The sequence below is a fragment of the Gadus chalcogrammus genome, chromosome 3, assembly GCF_026213295.1.
Source record: "Gadus chalcogrammus isolate NIFS_2021 chromosome 3, NIFS_Gcha_1.0, whole genome shotgun sequence".
Classification (NCBI taxonomy): Eukaryota; Metazoa; Chordata; class Actinopteri; order Gadiformes; family Gadidae; genus Gadus; species Gadus chalcogrammus.
In genome coordinates, this window is record NC_079414.1 from 19304365 (window position 1) to 19320478 (window position 16114).

Here is a 16114-nt window from a genome sequence, read left to right on the forward strand (position 1 = left end):
GCTATATGAGCAGTATTTCAGGCTCAGACATAGCACAGTAGAGCATGAAGCCCATCTGGTCAACCTGGTCTTCCGACAGGCTGCCCAGCAGATTGACCACTGGCTTGAAGTAACTGTGCAGCGCGCCTTGCTCCAGATAACCAATCAGCTCCGTGATGCACTGCTGAAAGCGCACTTCCAGGCTGCCATCCGACCAATCACTCTCCCGTTCGCTGAGGTGCAGGATGAGATTAGCCAATGGGGCGGAGGGCATGGGCCTGAGGGCGGGGTTCAGCTTGCACACCGCCTTGAGGGTCTTGAGGACGTTCCTGCGACAGCCGCTGTCAGACTCGTCGAGCTGAGCCAGGCGCCGGGTCTCCCACGGGTAGAGGGAGAGGTGCCAGGCGTTGACCCAGGGAGTGGTGAGCTGCGGCTGGCCCGTCAGGACCACGTCTTCCTCCCTCAGGACCGGTATCATGGATATGAAGAGAGGAGGCATACCGCTGCCTTTTCCTCCTCCCTCTGGATCCTCAGGCCTGAAGAGCACAAGGCAATGTTAGGTATATAAACAGAATCAACAGATCAACATGGGAATGTGAAGAAGCTAATCATGTTGCTTTGCCGATGCCTAGACACTTTTGTAAATGTAAAAGGGAGAATTCTGAATTTCTGAATATCATACATATTCTGTAATGGCAAAAATGGCAACCCGTCACTAATTTAATAGAACCTGTAGGTTGAGGACACACACCAACACACAAGCACACACAGACCCACCGTATCTCAAGGCTAAGTTCTGGTCCTCCCAGCACTGGCCTGACCAGGCAGTCCAGATGGCTGCTTATGGACGGCCAGTTCATGGTTTCCATGACGGTCTTGCTTAACATGTTCACCAGAGCTTCGGAGGACAAGTAGCCCCCGACCAGAAACCTATCAAGGACCACAAGACACACACACACCAGTATAAAACGCATGCCGCCTTTTCCAAACACATACATCAAGTATGTCATCTCTTTAATCAACGCAACAGTCTTCAGCTGTTTTGGTCTAGACAACTGGCTTGTACTGGCTCCATCTCCTTATGTTTATATGACTGAGCTACCAGCTGGTGCTGCTGTCTGAGATCTGTTACTGAGATAAAGACTGAAGATAAAGAAGGCCTTTGACTTACTGAGAAACTGCTTCGGAAATTTAGATTACCAACACACTCTTTAGTATGCTTCCTCCCTACCCAACGTTGCACAGACTCTTCACTGAATATGAGACATGATATTACTCCACAATACACTTTACTAGATATATTATAACTGGAAATAAAATGAATATAGTACGGATATTGTGGCATGACACTCCTAATATAACCTCAGTGTCGTATATCCTTTTTTATAAATACAGTACTAGTAGATTAAGAACTGTATTAGCCTCGATACAACTAAAAATGAGGACCCATTATCTACCTGCGAAAAAAATATTTAAATGACCTTACCTATTTAACATAGTTGAATAATCGACTCGGCTTACCGAGTGGTACCAATGGTTTTTCACATTAATATTAGATTTTTGAAAAACCGGTGCCCAGCTCAATGTTCTGTACTGATGAACATAAGGGGCGTACACTTCTGGGTCTATGCATCGCCAACAGTGTGTACCTGTCCCAGTAACTCCGTCCACGGGGGAAGTACTCCAGGTTGATCCGTCGGACCATCCAGTGCAGCGGATGGGTCAGAAGGGTCTCCTCTCCGGGGATGAGACGCCACAGTGACGCCTCCACTTGTAGGGGCACCAGCAGGCATGCGTGGTCTGCCCTCACCACCTACACAGAGATAGCTTTTTTTGTTCCACAGCATATGTAAAACATGCATTTAATCCAGAGGATCAATACACCAGCGCACTCACACACATACTTTAATGGTCTCCAAATCTCTTGCGGCCTACAAAAAATATCATGGTTGCCGAATCATTTTTCATGTGTATTGATTAAATGAATGAATAACATTGGACGGATTCACATGAGTCCCCTATGAATACGTCGTCCCTCTCCATGTGTATTGAGAGGAAATACACAGGGTGTTTGTGTCAGACTCTGAGCTAACCTCCAGGTCGTCCAGCAAGGAGCCTCCCAGGCTCATCTCCCCCAGAGGCATGTCAGGGTGGCGGGTGTGGAGGAAGCCCTGGATCTCCGTGCAGATGTCCAGAGCCAGGGATTGAACCCTGCGCACCTCCACTGGACTCAGCTGTGCTCGCGTGTAGTAGAACTGCAGCAAGCGCTCCTACGCCAACACGAACACACGTTAGGGTATGATTAGATTTGTATGGTTACCACAAACAGAAATATTTTAACAAAATGCCCTAAAACTTCCCAAAAATGTACCTGTAGAGTGAGGGCACATAACTGGAGTTTCTTGGGTTTGACATCCGATTTGGGTTGAATATCCAGACTAGATTTCTCGCAAAGATCGGCTGTTAAGGAAAGAGATATAAAATCAGCATGGGAAGATTCTGCAAATTAAGCCCGCTGGCTGTCTGTGTATCCAGTACCTCGCTGCTGTTTGGCTGCCTTGGCAACCTCTTTCATGACAACGCCTTCTAGGCTCTTTCCGATCAGCGTAGGGGAGGCAGAGGCTAGCTCTTCCCAGCTTTCCACCATCTTCTGCTCCACCTTCTCATCCTCTGAGGCACGGCCAGCACGTTCAATCAGCTAATCAAGGTCAAATGTCAAAAATCGGACACATGCGTAAACAAGCTACTGCTTACATTTACTATACGCAATCATATGCTACATTGAATATAAAAAAGAGTGATTCAGTCTTAAAGAACAAAGGCAAAGCAATCTTAACATTCAAGAAAAGTTCATTTAGATGTTAATTTGTCTAATGTATGAAACCACCCAACCATCTAATGAATGAAACCGGCACACTCACCCGTTTGACTACAAGCGTAGCGATTCCCAACAGCGCAGCACCGCCGACTCCTAAAACTAATCGGGCGTTAGTTAGCAAGAAGTCGATCACCACAGCAATGCCCTCTTCTCCTTTCCTTCTGCCGCTACGAAAGTCCATCACTACGTCCGACCGTGGTAAACCTACGGAGGGAGAATAGATATTGATGACAGACACTCAATAGATTCATTTAAAGAATACATCTATATTGTGCCATCTTCCCTTAACATTGTGTTTATTTACATATAAAGATAACAGGCAAATGGAAACTATGTATATCTCATTTCAAACTGGTTCAGTTGAATGGCCTGTACAAGACTGTGACATATGGGAAAAGGCGCTATCCCGGGCCTTACAAATTATTCTATATATAGATGCTCGCGAGTAGTAGCTCGTTTGCCTGTTTAAATATATAACCACCCTCCAATAGCCTCTACAGACTGACTTCAGTCCTTGGGAGAAACTGTCAAGAACACACATAGCAGACTTGAAGTGAGCTGCACACAGGACATTTTACATAATGTAACCTACATGGAAGGCGAATCAAAACTAAAATTAGTCAGATGGTTGTTAATAATTCAGCTACCACTGCGTTGTTTCCTATTTTTAGATCTTTGTTTTAAACTTCAGGGCTCACGTCCAATTGTTGTTAGCTGTGTTGCATGAATGACAACCACTTATAAACACTGCAAGAAAATATCTGATCCGAGATAATACAACTCTTGTTAGCGGCCAATCTAGCTGTAGATGTCAATAATGGCTGCGTTATACAAAGATAGAGGCAAGAATCAAAACAATAGCTGTTTGCTAGGCTACATGTTTCAAGTAACTTTACACAACGTTAGCGTTAGTTTATTTTGTTCGTGTATTTGTCGTTCGCCATCACTCCCTGCCTACATTGAAGCACCTTACCACCAAAAAGGAGGGATTCCTATTCCTCGGCCCAAATCATTATAATGCCTGCATTTATACCAGTTTATGATCTTGTTGAACAGAGATATAGCCAGCCAGCTAAGCTAGCTATCGAGCAGCAGCAGCCATCCGGCAGATGGTGGACCAATAGGAAAGAGGTTGACCTCTGACGTCTCATTGGCCTCTGAGTACAACTTTACATAAGGAATCGAAGCAATTTAAAAAGCAACAGACATTTGTTGTTTAATCTTGAAAAAAAAAAACTGCTAAATATTTTACAGTCCTATTATATGTTGAATTAGTAGTACAAAATAAATATTAATGACGTATTATACTCATATTGGCAAATTCTTTAATTTTACTTTCTGCATATTTTCTTCTTTAGCTTTCTGTATATTTCGACTCTGCTTTCTTGGTCAAGTATTAAGTCGACAAATACTTGTTACAATTATGTTAATTTGAAAAATACACAAATATATGCCAAACCTCAGAAATGTATTGTGTTTTATAACCAAGGGAAATCTGACAGGCTGAACTGCAGGCCTTGATTGAAAAGGATGTGGTTTACCAACGACACTGTCCATAAAGGTCACCTTGTAATAATGTGTGTCAGACAATGCTTCTTTTTACATTAGCTGTTCCTACCTTGTTATATTGCCTAAGCGCAACCTAGAACATATCTATGTCCCTATGGAAAGAAAATACAATAGATTATGGACCAAATGTTCTTCTTACCATACCCAAGAGAAACTATTTGACACATTCCACTTAGAGCTTGAGGAAGTGTTGACATAAACTTCCATGAGGGAACCTTCTGAAAGTCCTGAAAAAAGATACCAATGTGCAGCAACTGTAAGGATATATTATATGAAAATATCAAATTCAGTGTATCTTTAAAATAACTGGGGCATAAAAGAATCTAGACTTAATTGTGTTTGATCTATTCCCATGTCTCAAACACAATGAGGCATAGTAATTGACCTCATCATTTCCATATATGACATGAACATTTCATATCAACGAATAAAGACCAAACCAGCTTTATTTTCCTGTCTGCCATATTATGTTAAATAAACGAATATGTGAACCTGTGGTAAAGGCAGATTAGCCACCAGGCAAGAAATGAATTCAGACAACGCTGCATGATGTGGGTCAGACCTGTATATGTGAAAAAGTAAAGGTTTCTTTCCACACAAAAGGTTCTTCCAATCAAAGTCTTTACAAACATTTTTTTGTACAATATAACAAGATTGAATACACTTCAAGTTATGCTTTGTAGATGTTCATATATATATTCCCCTTAAACTTATGTTAGCTTTTAAGGTCTGTACAACTTGGTTACAAAAAATACATGCCATTTTGCTTCCTATGAACATAGAAACAGGATTTATTTTATAACGGAATATTTAACAGTAGAAGAACCGCGCATGTCAGTAGCGTATTTGAGTTTCTACTGTGTATAGCAAAGATGCTGACTTAATTTGCCAAAAAGAAACAACCAAACGGATTCAAACTTAAGGAAAAAACAAGGTGACGAGTTTGCCCTTCAGAATAAAATAGTCGCATTCACGTTATAAATTCAGTTATAGAAACAAGGGCTGTTGTATGCTGCGGGTCTGTCGAGCCTAATGGCGCCTCATCTTGACTTTGCGTCTCTCTGAACTCTCTTTGTGTTTATCATACTCCTGCCCCCGCCTCCAGTAGTTCTCGGAACTGCTGCTGTTGCTGTGGCGACGGTGATGGGAGTGGGAGGGGCGTTGGTTCTCCTCCTTATCCATCTCCAGAACCCTTGGCCTGGTGGACAAAGTACCAAAGCAATGCCACGTTTATTAAACATCGAATTGAAGAAAAAGGTCTTCGATTAAGTTTTTTGGTGACCAAACTGAAAAGGCCATCTCAAATTGTGAATATGGTAGACTGAAGGTGACGGGGCTGTACCTGTGAGCCGCGTCGGGGTCTGCTCTGCGTCGGGAGCGCTTGGCTTTCAGGGGGATGGGTCGTTCTGGGGGCAGGGAGCTCAGGGTGCGGTCCACATCCAGGCGAGGCGCGTCAGGTCGGGTCCTGAGAAAAGCGGCAACCACACACACACACAAATTGATCTTTGAGAGGCGCCTCAATCGACAAGAGCCGGAGCAAGTCCTGATCGGATGAGCAAGTCCTGACAGGATGAGTAGTCTACTCACTTCCTTAGAATGATGACAGCGCGCCTTTCCTTGATGTCCTGTGGCCGGATGCAGTGGGTTATTTCATCGGCAGCGTATCCGCTGAAGGGAAAAAGAGGGGTCAAAGTCATCTCATGGTTTTTATCAAAAGCCATAGTAGAGAAGACATCATTAGCATGAGGTTTTACCAACCTGAGGACTGTCACACTTCCTCTCGTCACCGGCAGGACCAGCACAGGCTCTGACACCCGGATGGGTTTGAACTGGAACCGGCAGCCGAAGCTAAGGGCACTATCACTGAAGAAGGACACAGACACTATGGGCCTGGCAAAGATGTGCAGGGGGTCAACGTGTGACACAATACAACCTCCCGGCTGGTAGTCATTGATTACTGCACTGTTCACATAGCCCTCTGGAATGATCCCGTCGGACACCAGACGCTTGATGACCAGCTCGTCCACCCAAGCAGGGATGTCGTCCACCTCCCCTTTCCGGTACAGCCGTTCCTGGCCAGGTCCACGTTTCTCCAGCTGGGCCCCATACGTGTATCCCTCTCCAAAGAAGTACTTGTTTCGGAGAGGTGCCCTGTCTACAGTGTGTTCCCGGTATTGTCCAGCCTCTCCGATGGCCACCACCTCGTCTATTTTATCTTCGATGAGGGCACATTCCTCCAATGAAAATAAGCCCTTCTGTACGATGTCAATCTTAACACGCCGAGCCTCTTGCTCGCGGCTCTCCCTGGTTTCGTCGCTGTGCTCAACAACTTCGTCCTCATCAGACTCTCGGAACTTGCGCTTTCGAACCTTTCCGCTGCCATTTGTTCCGTCCACGTTTTTGTCTTTATACGTCTCCTCCCGGTGCGGGGTCATGGATTTGAGCTTGTCCCTCAGGTCAGAGAATCCAGTGGCTGCCATTCTGTATGGTAAGCGTCGTATGTTGCTTGCAAACACAGTTTATGGAATCTTCATTTCAGCCCTTTAACCCGACCTTATTGAACGCAACCTAGCTGTATGTCGATGGACATTAGCTGAGATAGCACACGAATATAAGCACACTGCGTCGCATTACTTAACTTAATAGTTCGTGCGAAAAGAGCAGTTTGCGCACTCAATCTATATGTATTGCATGCTATTTTCCTAGAGTAAATTATGTCTATCACACAAGACCAAGACTAATGTTGGCTAGCGGAGCTGTTTTTGCTAGTTGTTACGCTAGCCTGGCTTTATTTCACTGCTAGTGACTGGTAGCACCAATAAACTACGCAGCATTTCACATGACGATTTTGGAATCCAAACCTTAGTTGTGTCTCGATGCTGATTCATGCCAAAGCTACAGAAGAGGAAAGCATTCCTGCAAGACACTTCGTTTTTGGTGTCATGACTCGTCTCCAAGAGGGCTGAAAATAAACTCGTGTAACCTGCCAGGGATCTGCGCATGCTCAGAAGTAGCCTGTCACTTGGAGCGCCTCTATCAAGTTTCATCAGGCTTGCGAGTTATAAGGAAGGCGATTCATACAATGTGTTTATTTACTTGCATAAAAATATAAAATAAGGATTTTTTTAACAAAAGTTGGTGCAGTGTTTTCTATATTCTATATAAAACACACGAACTGGACATATATAAGAAATATATCCTGTTATATTTTTCTTGTTTGAAGTGCAGTAATTGAGTAGTACAAGGAATGAACATTAACTAACTTTTTACACAGCTAAAGAAGTACTTTACAAAAAGACAAATAAATACAATTACACATATAAACGACATGTATTCACATGCCATTGCCTTACATATATATGCATCAATTTAATTAGAAAAAATAAACTGCTCTTCTCAGTAGTAATTATATAAGATAAGAATCAATATGCCAAAGAACTTTCCTTCCTTTTATAGCAAACAACATTTTATGAGAATTTCTTCCTTTATAAATGTCAAGGCCATTCAGGTGTAAAAAATTATTACCTTGAAAATAAGTACATAAATACATTATGAACTATAAACAATGCTAGAGGGTTTACACTACTGATGGTATCATAATCAAAGAACCTGAATCTATCATGCAAACTGTTACAAAAGTCACTCAAATTCTACACATGAATAAACACCTGAATAAAATAAGAGGTAGGTCACTTTGTAGATCTTCTTTGATTGATTGATTTTGTACAAGCATGCCTGTGAAGTGTGTTTGTGCTGTGAAGTGCATTTATGTGCCTAATGCCTATGTGTGCCTATGGCCTTGCCCGCAGGAGTGGCCGTTGCCATGAGTTACAACATGGTGATTTCACTCGCCGGAAGGATTAGTCTCTTCTCTCGTAACGACATCATGTTCTCTACCTGCATGGCAATCACCCGACACAACTCCAGGCCCTGTTTACGTAAGCAAAAGATGACAAGTCAAATGAAAATAAAATAAAAAAACATACAAATTTGAAATTTGAATTTCTCTGTGTTTCCATTGGTGTGCCTCCGAACCTGCTCCAATTGAAGTTGAACCACCCTTTGTGTGTTCATGTCTCCCAGGGTTAGGTCTACATAGGGGTAGCTTGTGCCAGCCGTGGGCCTCTGGGTGCGTGTCGACTGTACCTCCGCCAGGGGGACCACATGAAGGATTTCCTGCACCACAGGCACACAGCGTTATCGCAAAACTACAGGCCACACCCCCTCTTGCTCTCTCTTGAAATAGGCTCTTATCTCTTGGACATTGGGCAGGAATTTAATCATTAATTCCACTGTTTACATTTTGCTCGTGTGATTGTGCGTGTGTGGTGTTCCCTTACATGCGTGTCCTTGTGCAGAAAGTGGAGGCCATGTTGATTGACAGCGAGAATACAAGGAGCGTACAAAGAGGTGGAGCTACTGCTCTGGATGTAGAAGAAGGAGGAGCCAAACATGGGGAAGGCACTGACCAGCCCTGAACGACAATGTAATTAAAAACACAGAGCTTATCGAAACGGAAAACACCCTGCACGTTGCACCCGATGTCTGTCGATGCCTGTTGGTCTCTTACCCAGGTACTGCGCTCTGGCCTGGTGCGCGCTTAGCGACTGCACTTGCTGCATGTGCTGTGTCACCATAGTAACCCACTGCTGGGGCGGCTGCTTTCCAAAAAGAGGTGGGGGGATGTATTCCGACAATTCATGGCTACGGTATCAGGGATGCAGTGAATGGGAAAAATAATCAGAGGTTAAACAGGGAATCACATCTGAGGATGAGAGATACGCTTGAATTCTAGAGTTTTGCGGAAATGCTGCAGATATCTTGCCCGCTCCTCGACTACTTCGTGTTGTGTGAGCTCGTACATGCTGGGGATGAAGATTATGTCCTTGGCTCTGTGCTGCAGGGAGGCTAATTTGGAGATCTGGTGGAACTGCTGATCGCTTACTTTCCCCCGGGGAAGCACATTTAAAAGGCCTTTGCGGTAGTCGGGCAGGACCTAGGCAGAAAGGCAAAATCCCCAACACACATACACACACAGTACACACACACACACACACACACACACACACACACACACACACACACACACACACACACACACACACACACACACACACACACACACACACACACACACACACAATAATAATTATTATTACCAATAGCACAAGCCAGCGTAATGATGAGTGCGCCAGCCTGGTAACAGAATCTTGTCAGCATTGCAGTCTGTGGCGGTGTACCTGGTTGTAGTGCATGGACACAGAGAGCTCATTGTCAAACTTGAGCGGCTGGGTCCAGACGACCCGGCGGAACCAGAAGCTGTAGTTGCTGTCCACCTCCTCTGCCTCTGTGGCGATGTCCAGGACGTACTCTTGCTTATTCAGAGGACGCACGTTCTGACCTGGACACAGTACGCACACACACACACACGCACCCATACAATAGAAAAATAAGAAAACAACTTGTTTGATCTATCCAGCATGTTTGTATGTGTGCATTTGTGTCTGCATGTGTTTTTACATGTGCGTTTATAACAGTTTACATGCGTGTTTTAACGTTTGTGTTATCTATGTTTATATGTGTGGGTGTGTTCGTTGTGTGTGTGTGTGTTTGTGTGTGTGTGTGTGTGTGTGTGTGTGTGTGTGTGTGTGTGTGTGTGTGTGTGTGTGTGTGTGTGTGTGTGTGTGTGTGTGTGTGTGTGTGTGTGTGTGTGTGTGTCTGTGTGAGTTGTGAGTGTGAGATTATAAAAGGCCAGTGTCTATCCCTGTGTGTGTGGTACCTCGACTGGTGACCAGGAACACAGTGTATTCATCCATAACCTCTAGCCGGTGCAGGCCCATTTCGTAACACAGCTCCTCGATCACGTCCAGAGCCACCTGGAAAATACAGGAGCTTTAAAGGTCCCCTGCAGTCCTCCCCTCTGTTGCACAGCTCCCTTTAAGCAGTGCCCGGCCCCTGCTACTAATACATTAATACATTCCGTCTGGAGCCACTAGCATACATTTTTCAGGCCCCTCCTGAAATTCAAATTGGCAAAAGTTGATTCCGAAGCGCTTACCCTGTTCACCTTGACATTAAATATTTATTCAAGAAGGGAGCATAAGGTCTGGCAATGCTTTTTAAATAAAACTGATGCATAAAATCCATTCATGAAAACACATCACATCAAGCCATTTGTCACTGTCATTCGGTTAGTTAGTTTATCTTATCTGCAAACCGCCAAACTTGGTTGTGTGTTGCAAGGTAATTTATACGGACAGCTGATTTATCTTCACTTGGAGAGATGACAAAATGAAACTAGCCTTAGGGCCAGGAAAGGATAGATGTATGTTTGTTGGGTACCATTCCAAAGTAAAAGTACCCGAGGGCTGGAGCAGGATGCTCAATCAAAGGGTGCGTCCCAGTACCTAGGAAGCTTCCTATAGCTCTGAATTCTAACTTTGAATATTCCTATACACTTTTTTTGAAAAGTTTATATGAAGTTGAATCCAATAAGCATCATATGATTTGAAGTTGGGACAAGCCCACACTGTCAGGAACCCCAAGAGCCATCTATACAGGGACAACCTTATAACAGGTGAGAGAGGGAGGGAGGGAGGGAGGGAGGGAGGTAGGGAGGGAGGGAGGGAGGGAGGGAGGGAGAATGATAGGGAGAGCTAGCATGAGAGAGTCAACAACAGAATCAGCAAGAGAGTCATCAAAAGAGAGAGAGAGAGAGTCAGCGAGAGAGAGAGAGAGAGAGAGAGAGAGAGAGAGAGAGAGAGAGAGAGAGAGAGAGAGAGAGAGAGAGAGAGAGAGAGAGAGAGAGAGAGAGAGAGAGAGAGAGAGAGAGAGAGAGAGAGAGAGATTTACACTCACAGAGCATGTCTTGATCTTTTGGTGACGCTCAATACCTCCTGGCAAGAGAAACAGCTGTCGCTTGGAGCTCCGTCCAGCCTGACAAATGTAGACAAACACAAACACCTTTCAGAACTGCAGTTCAGGAATGCAACAAAGGCAGATAATGCCATGAAGCGAGGATTACTGACCACCATAGCCTTCAGCTCCATGCTGTTTGGAGCGATCACGCGCCCTCCATATTGAAACGTCTTTTTCAGGTTCTGCTCACAGGCCTTAGCAATTCCTGTCAACACATTACGCTTTTGTTGGGCACAAGCCTAGGCACAAGCCAGACAGAGATTGTACTTATTGACCGTGTATGGAAAAGAAGCAGATAACAAGCAGGGAAAAAAAATAACGTGTGTCCGTTATAGAGGGTTAATCCCAGGTAGTGGTTTGTGTCGTGATGTTGACAGATATGAACAGTTGAACCTTTTAGACCACAGCATGCACAGAAATCCGCCCCATAATTGAAAGCTGGTGAAAGTAGTACAAAAAAAGCATGTTTTGATAATTGAATAAGTGTAAGAGGCGCACCCTGAAACAGCACTCCGGCGCTGAGGTAGGCGTGCTGCAGGTACTTGAAGAGGAAAGGCTTCAGGACCTCTGAGCAGCGATGGAACGCCGTCAGGATGTACAACAGCCTCCAGCCTCTCTGGCAACTGTCCCTGGACCACACATCACACGTTCACACATCACGCACAGACGTGTGCATCCACAAATGCCAGGTTCATACGGCGTACGTACGGTTTAGAGCTGGTGTTAGCGGTAAGTTGCTTGAGGACCTGGCAGTAAGCCTCATCCTTCATCAGACTGAACTCGCCAATAAGCTAAGGGAGGGTAATCGGGGACATTGGAAGACAGCCACGTTATAGGCGAGACGGCTGGACTGCAACACACACGGCGCCCTTTTTTGCAGCGTAGATCGTTTACCTTGAGGAAGGTGCTGACCACCTCCTGCTCTGAGAGACCTTTGATCGGATGGTCCCCCATGAAGCGCATCACGGCTGAACGCATTGGCCAGCGTATACAGACCCACGTACGCGTAAACACACACGCAGGCATGTACGCATGCACAGGCACGCACACACACACACACACACACACACACACACACACACACACACACACACACACACACACACACAAATAAGTATGCATTTTTGTTGAATCTTTCAACAAAGAATAGACAGGGTAGTACAACACTCAACATAAAAGATTGATGTGTGTGCAGGGTGTTTGATGACATACACAGGAAGAGATCCGCTGCCACTCTGTTCAAGGCGGGGTCAGTGAACTCTATCAGAGACTGGGTAAGCGGCGTCTAGACAGAGAGAGAGCCCACTCTGAGCGGCCGGAGATACAGCTTCACACACAAGGCTCTCTGCACAGCCACAACAACATTGGTGAGTGTGGATGTGTGGGTGGTTGCGGCCCGTAGGGAGGAGGTAGGTGGGGGCGTGGCTCTCGGGACACGAGGAATGAGACGGGTGATTTAGTGGCAGCTGTTGTCAATGCACGATATCATCTTCTTGTTGAAATACGGCTGCGTCGAGTCTGTTTGTATAACAGTAACAGGAGCCCTGCTGCTCTGAATCCTGTGCCTGCTTGCTCCATTAGAGTTAGTTTACGGGTGGTACAATGGGACTTCTCTGTGTCAGCAGAGTGGTTAGGGTTCGAACCCTTATCCCCGCAGTCTACATGTAGGCTTTGAGCAAGATACCTAACCCCCACCAGGCCCTTAATACTATGTATCTATAAAAGAATAATAAAGTCATAAATCGTCAGCTCAATTGTAAATAGTATAATTTCTTAGAGCAGTATTGGTTGGTGGTTGGTTGTGTCGCAGGTCATTCTGTAACTTTTCAGTCAATCCCGGGTTATGCATGCAGTGCACGTGTATAACCTGTAGAGGGAGTCCTCCACAATGCAAAACCAACTGAAAGTGGTGTCGGGACTTGGTTCTCCTTTAAGACCTGCAGCCACTGGTCTGTGTGGGTTAGACTGTGAGGCAGACAGTTACCTTGGAGAACTTGATCATCTCAGATGGCTCTCTGGGAGACATGGTCTTGCCCCTGCTCTTCAGGGAGTCACTGAGAGGCACATAAGGGCTGTCTTAAGTATCGCAGTAAATAGAATTAAACAGGATGTTTGGGTGTGGGTGTGTATGATTATGTGTATGTGCATATGTGTGTTTGTGTGTGTACGTGTATGTATGTGTTTGTGTCTGACGTGTACGTGTGTGTGTGTGTGTGTGTGTGTGTGTGTGTGTGTGTGTGTGTGTGTGTGTGTGTGTGTGTGTGTGTGTGTGTGTGTGTGTGTGTGTGTGTGTGTGTGTGTATGAGTGTGGGTAACTGAGTGCATATGTGTTTGCACGTGTGTATCTCTTTATGTGTATGCTTGTGTTGCTGTGTGTATTTGTCTCTACGCCTGTGTGTGTGTGTTGGTTTGTGTGACTGTGTGTTTGTGTGTTAGTGTTTTTGCTTGCAGTGGTCTACCTCTTTCCTGGCGTGCCCTGTCTGAAGAAGTTCTTGGCGAACTCAACCATGTCATATTTGCTGTCTTGCAGGAGACTATCGTACGTATCACCCTCGCCACGGAGATCAAACTCCTCAAGTGACACCCTCTGAAATTGAAAAATAAACACACCGGAAAGGAAACTCTGAGTAAAGTTTGCCGCATTTAAGCTGTATGTGTGTTAATGTTGTGTGTGTGTATGTGTGTATTTGTCTGTGTGTGTGTGTGTTAGTGTAAGTGTTCTTTTTTTTTTGTGTATGTATGTATGAGTGTATGGCTATTAGACGCAGTCATTACGTTTGCAGCACCTCTAAGACCTGATCAATGTGTGTGTGTGCGTGTGTGTGTGTGTGTTTGTGTGTTTGTTTGTAAGTGTCAGTGAGTTTGGTTTTTGTGTGTATGCGTTGTATGTCTATGAGTGTGTGAATGTGTTGTATGTCTATGAGCGTGTTTATGCGTGTATGGCTATAAGACGCAGTCATTACGTTTGCAGTACCTCTAAAACCTGATCAATGTGTGTGTGTGTGTGTGTGTGTGTGTGTGTGTGTGTGTGTGTGTGTGTGTGTGTGTGTGTATGAGTGTGTGTTTGTGGGTTTGTCTGTAAGTGTCAGTGAGTTTTATTTTTGTGTGTATGTGTTGTATGTCTATGAGTGTGTGAAAGTGTGTATGGCTATTACATCCAGTCATTACGTTGGCAGTATCTCTAAGACCGTGTCAATGTGTGTGTATGTGTGTGTGAGTGAGTGCGTGAGTGCATGAGTGAGTGAGTGAGTGAGTGAGTGAGTGAGTGAGTGAGTGAGTGAGTGAGTGAGTGAGACAGTGAGTGAGTGAGTGAGTGAGTGAGTGAGTGAGTGAGTGAGTGAGTGAGTGAGTGAGTGAGTGAGTGAGACAGTGAGTGAATGAGTGAGTGAGTGAGTGAGACAGTGAGTGAGTGAGTGAGTGAGTGAGTGAGTGAGACAGTGAGTGAATGAGTGAGTGAGTGAGTGAGTGAGTGAGTGAGTGAGTGAATGAGTGAGTGAGTATGTCTATTACATTCAATCATTATGTTTGCAGTATCTCTAAGACAGTGTCAATGTTTGTGTGTGTGTGTGTGTGCGTGCGTGCGTGTGTGCGTGCGTGCGTGCGTGCGTGCGTGCGTGCGTGCGTGCGTGCGTGCGTGCGTGCGTGCGTATCACCTCTAACGTCGGGTCTATCTCATGGGCGGCCATGGTGGACGCCACGGCGACGGCCACGGCCGACGACACGGCGAACTGCCCCGCCCCTCCCCGGGGTTCCGCCGTGCGGTTCAGCGGGACGGACAGGAAGTCGGGCGCGGCCACGGGGCGGACGCACTCCACGGGGAAGGCCGCGGAGCGGCCGTGCACCGCGCCAAACTTCCACCCTGGAGCGCCAAACACGAGTCACGTGATCCACGCAAAACACACGTCATGGGAGGGCCTCGTTCCTACCCAGGGGTCTTCAGTCAAGACTGTCACACCGCAGTGCAGTCATACCAGGCTTGACAGCATCATGTGTAGTCATTGAAGGAAGCCCACGTGTGACTACAGATCATCCACCACTGCTCCAGTGCTTCAAAATGATCACCAAGAGGGACCCTGTTGGCTGATGATAAAACTATCTACAGTCTAACTATCTATACCTACAGTCTGCTCGACGTAGCTAGATACCTATGGATACCTCTTCAAAGGACGTTATCTTTTATTTAAAACAAGAAGGGATGAACTACTTAAGATGATGCAAACATTTGTTCTGACTTTTGAATGAGTTGAGTGATGGTATTTCCACAAGGTGTTGACGAATGATCGACACCTTGACATGAGCTGATCACATGTCAGGGTTATACCTATCATCACAGGTGATCATCTCATGTCATGATATCATGTCGTGATAGGACCTATCATGACGTGATAGTTCACCTGGCCATGTGTTAATACAAGGTGTAGCCACATCCTTCATGTATCCTGTTCCTTATATTTGTTTAATATAATGTGGTTACATTGAACAAATAGGTACATCAGTCTTTGAGTGACGCATTCAAGTCGAAGATATTATGCAAACAAATACAACTGTGCCAACATTACACTAATACAAGGAGGAATAAAATGTAAGGAAATTGTTTTTAACATTGAATTGGCCATATAGTGATTTGGATTGAATGGATGTGTACCTTGTTCCAACTTACCCAAAGAAGACCATTTATTACTTTAACTCTGTAGAAAAGCTATACTTTAATCTAGTATCCCTGAGTGCATATGTAAGAAATACAACATTTATTGGATTGGAATATAATGG

General features: G+C 45.1%; 3 protein-coding genes across 3 annotated transcripts in view; all 3 read right to left on the reverse strand.

The window, feature by feature from the left end:
• Position 1: 1 nt before the first annotated feature.
• On the reverse strand, positions 2-2554 carry mief2 (mitochondrial elongation factor 2). Its single transcript, XM_056587255.1, has 6 exons — positions 2518-2554; positions 2351-2439; positions 2073-2249; positions 1629-1792; positions 757-909; positions 2-515 (listed from the first exon to the last, which is right to left on the reverse strand). Exons 1-6 carry the CDS (start codon positions 2552-2554, stop codon positions 2-4), a joined length of 1134 nt encoding a protein of 377 aa, XP_056443230.1.
• Positions 2555-4436: 1882 nt separating this feature from the next.
• alkbh5 (alkB homolog 5, RNA demethylase) lies at positions 4437-7456 on the reverse strand. Its single transcript, XM_056586541.1, has 4 exons — positions 6185-7456; positions 6014-6094; positions 5769-5891; positions 4437-5624 (listed from the first exon to the last, which is right to left on the reverse strand). The coding sequence occupies exons 1-4, from the start codon at positions 6904-6906 to the stop codon at positions 5456-5458; spliced, it is 1095 nt and encodes a 364-aa protein (XP_056442516.1). The 5' UTR covers positions 6907-7456; the 3' UTR covers positions 4437-5455.
• Positions 7457-7550: 94 nt separating this feature from the next.
• The window catches only part of myo15ab (myosin XVAb), a 48735-nt gene continuing 40171 nt past the window's right edge, over positions 7551-16114 (reverse strand). Inside the window, 16 exon segments of the mRNA XM_056587256.1 lie at positions 7551-8356; positions 8462-8602; positions 8767-8900; positions 8997-9130; positions 9289-9422; positions 9667-9827; positions 10206-10302; positions 11285-11362; positions 11455-11549; positions 11843-11973; positions 12053-12135; positions 12239-12312; positions 12557-12629; positions 13329-13398; positions 13804-13916; positions 14998-15203. Coding sequence (XP_056443231.1) covers positions 8255-8356; positions 8462-8602; positions 8767-8900; positions 8997-9130; positions 9289-9422; positions 9667-9827; positions 10206-10302; positions 11285-11362; positions 11455-11549; positions 11843-11973; positions 12053-12135; positions 12239-12312; positions 12557-12629; positions 13329-13398; positions 13804-13916; positions 14998-15203 — 1826 coding nt within the window. The 3' untranslated portion in view covers positions 7551-8254.

Coding starts and splice junctions, on each gene's coding strand:
- alkbh5 (XM_056586541.1), bottom strand. CDS start 6,906: ATGGCAGCCACTGGATTCTCTGACCTGAGGGACAAGCTCAAATCCATG. Junction 5,892..6,013: donor GCTGTCATCATTCTAAGGAA/GTGAGTAGACTA, acceptor CGCTTTTCTCAG/GACCCGACCTGACGCGCCTC. Junction 5,625..5,768: donor GACCCCGACGCGGCTCACAG/GTACAGCCCCGT, acceptor TTTGTCCACCAG/GCCAAGGGTTCTGGAGATGG.
- mief2 (XM_056587255.1), bottom strand. CDS start 2,554: ATGAAAGAGGTTGCCAAGGCAGCCAAACAGCAGCGAG. Junction 2,440..2,517: donor GGCAGCCAAACAGCAGCGAG/GTACTGGATACA, acceptor TTTCCTTAACAG/CCGATCTTTGCGAGAAATCT. Junction 516..756: donor GAACTTAGCCTTGAGATACG/GTGGGTCTGTGT, acceptor TGTGCTCTTCAG/GCCTGAGGATCCAGAGGGAG.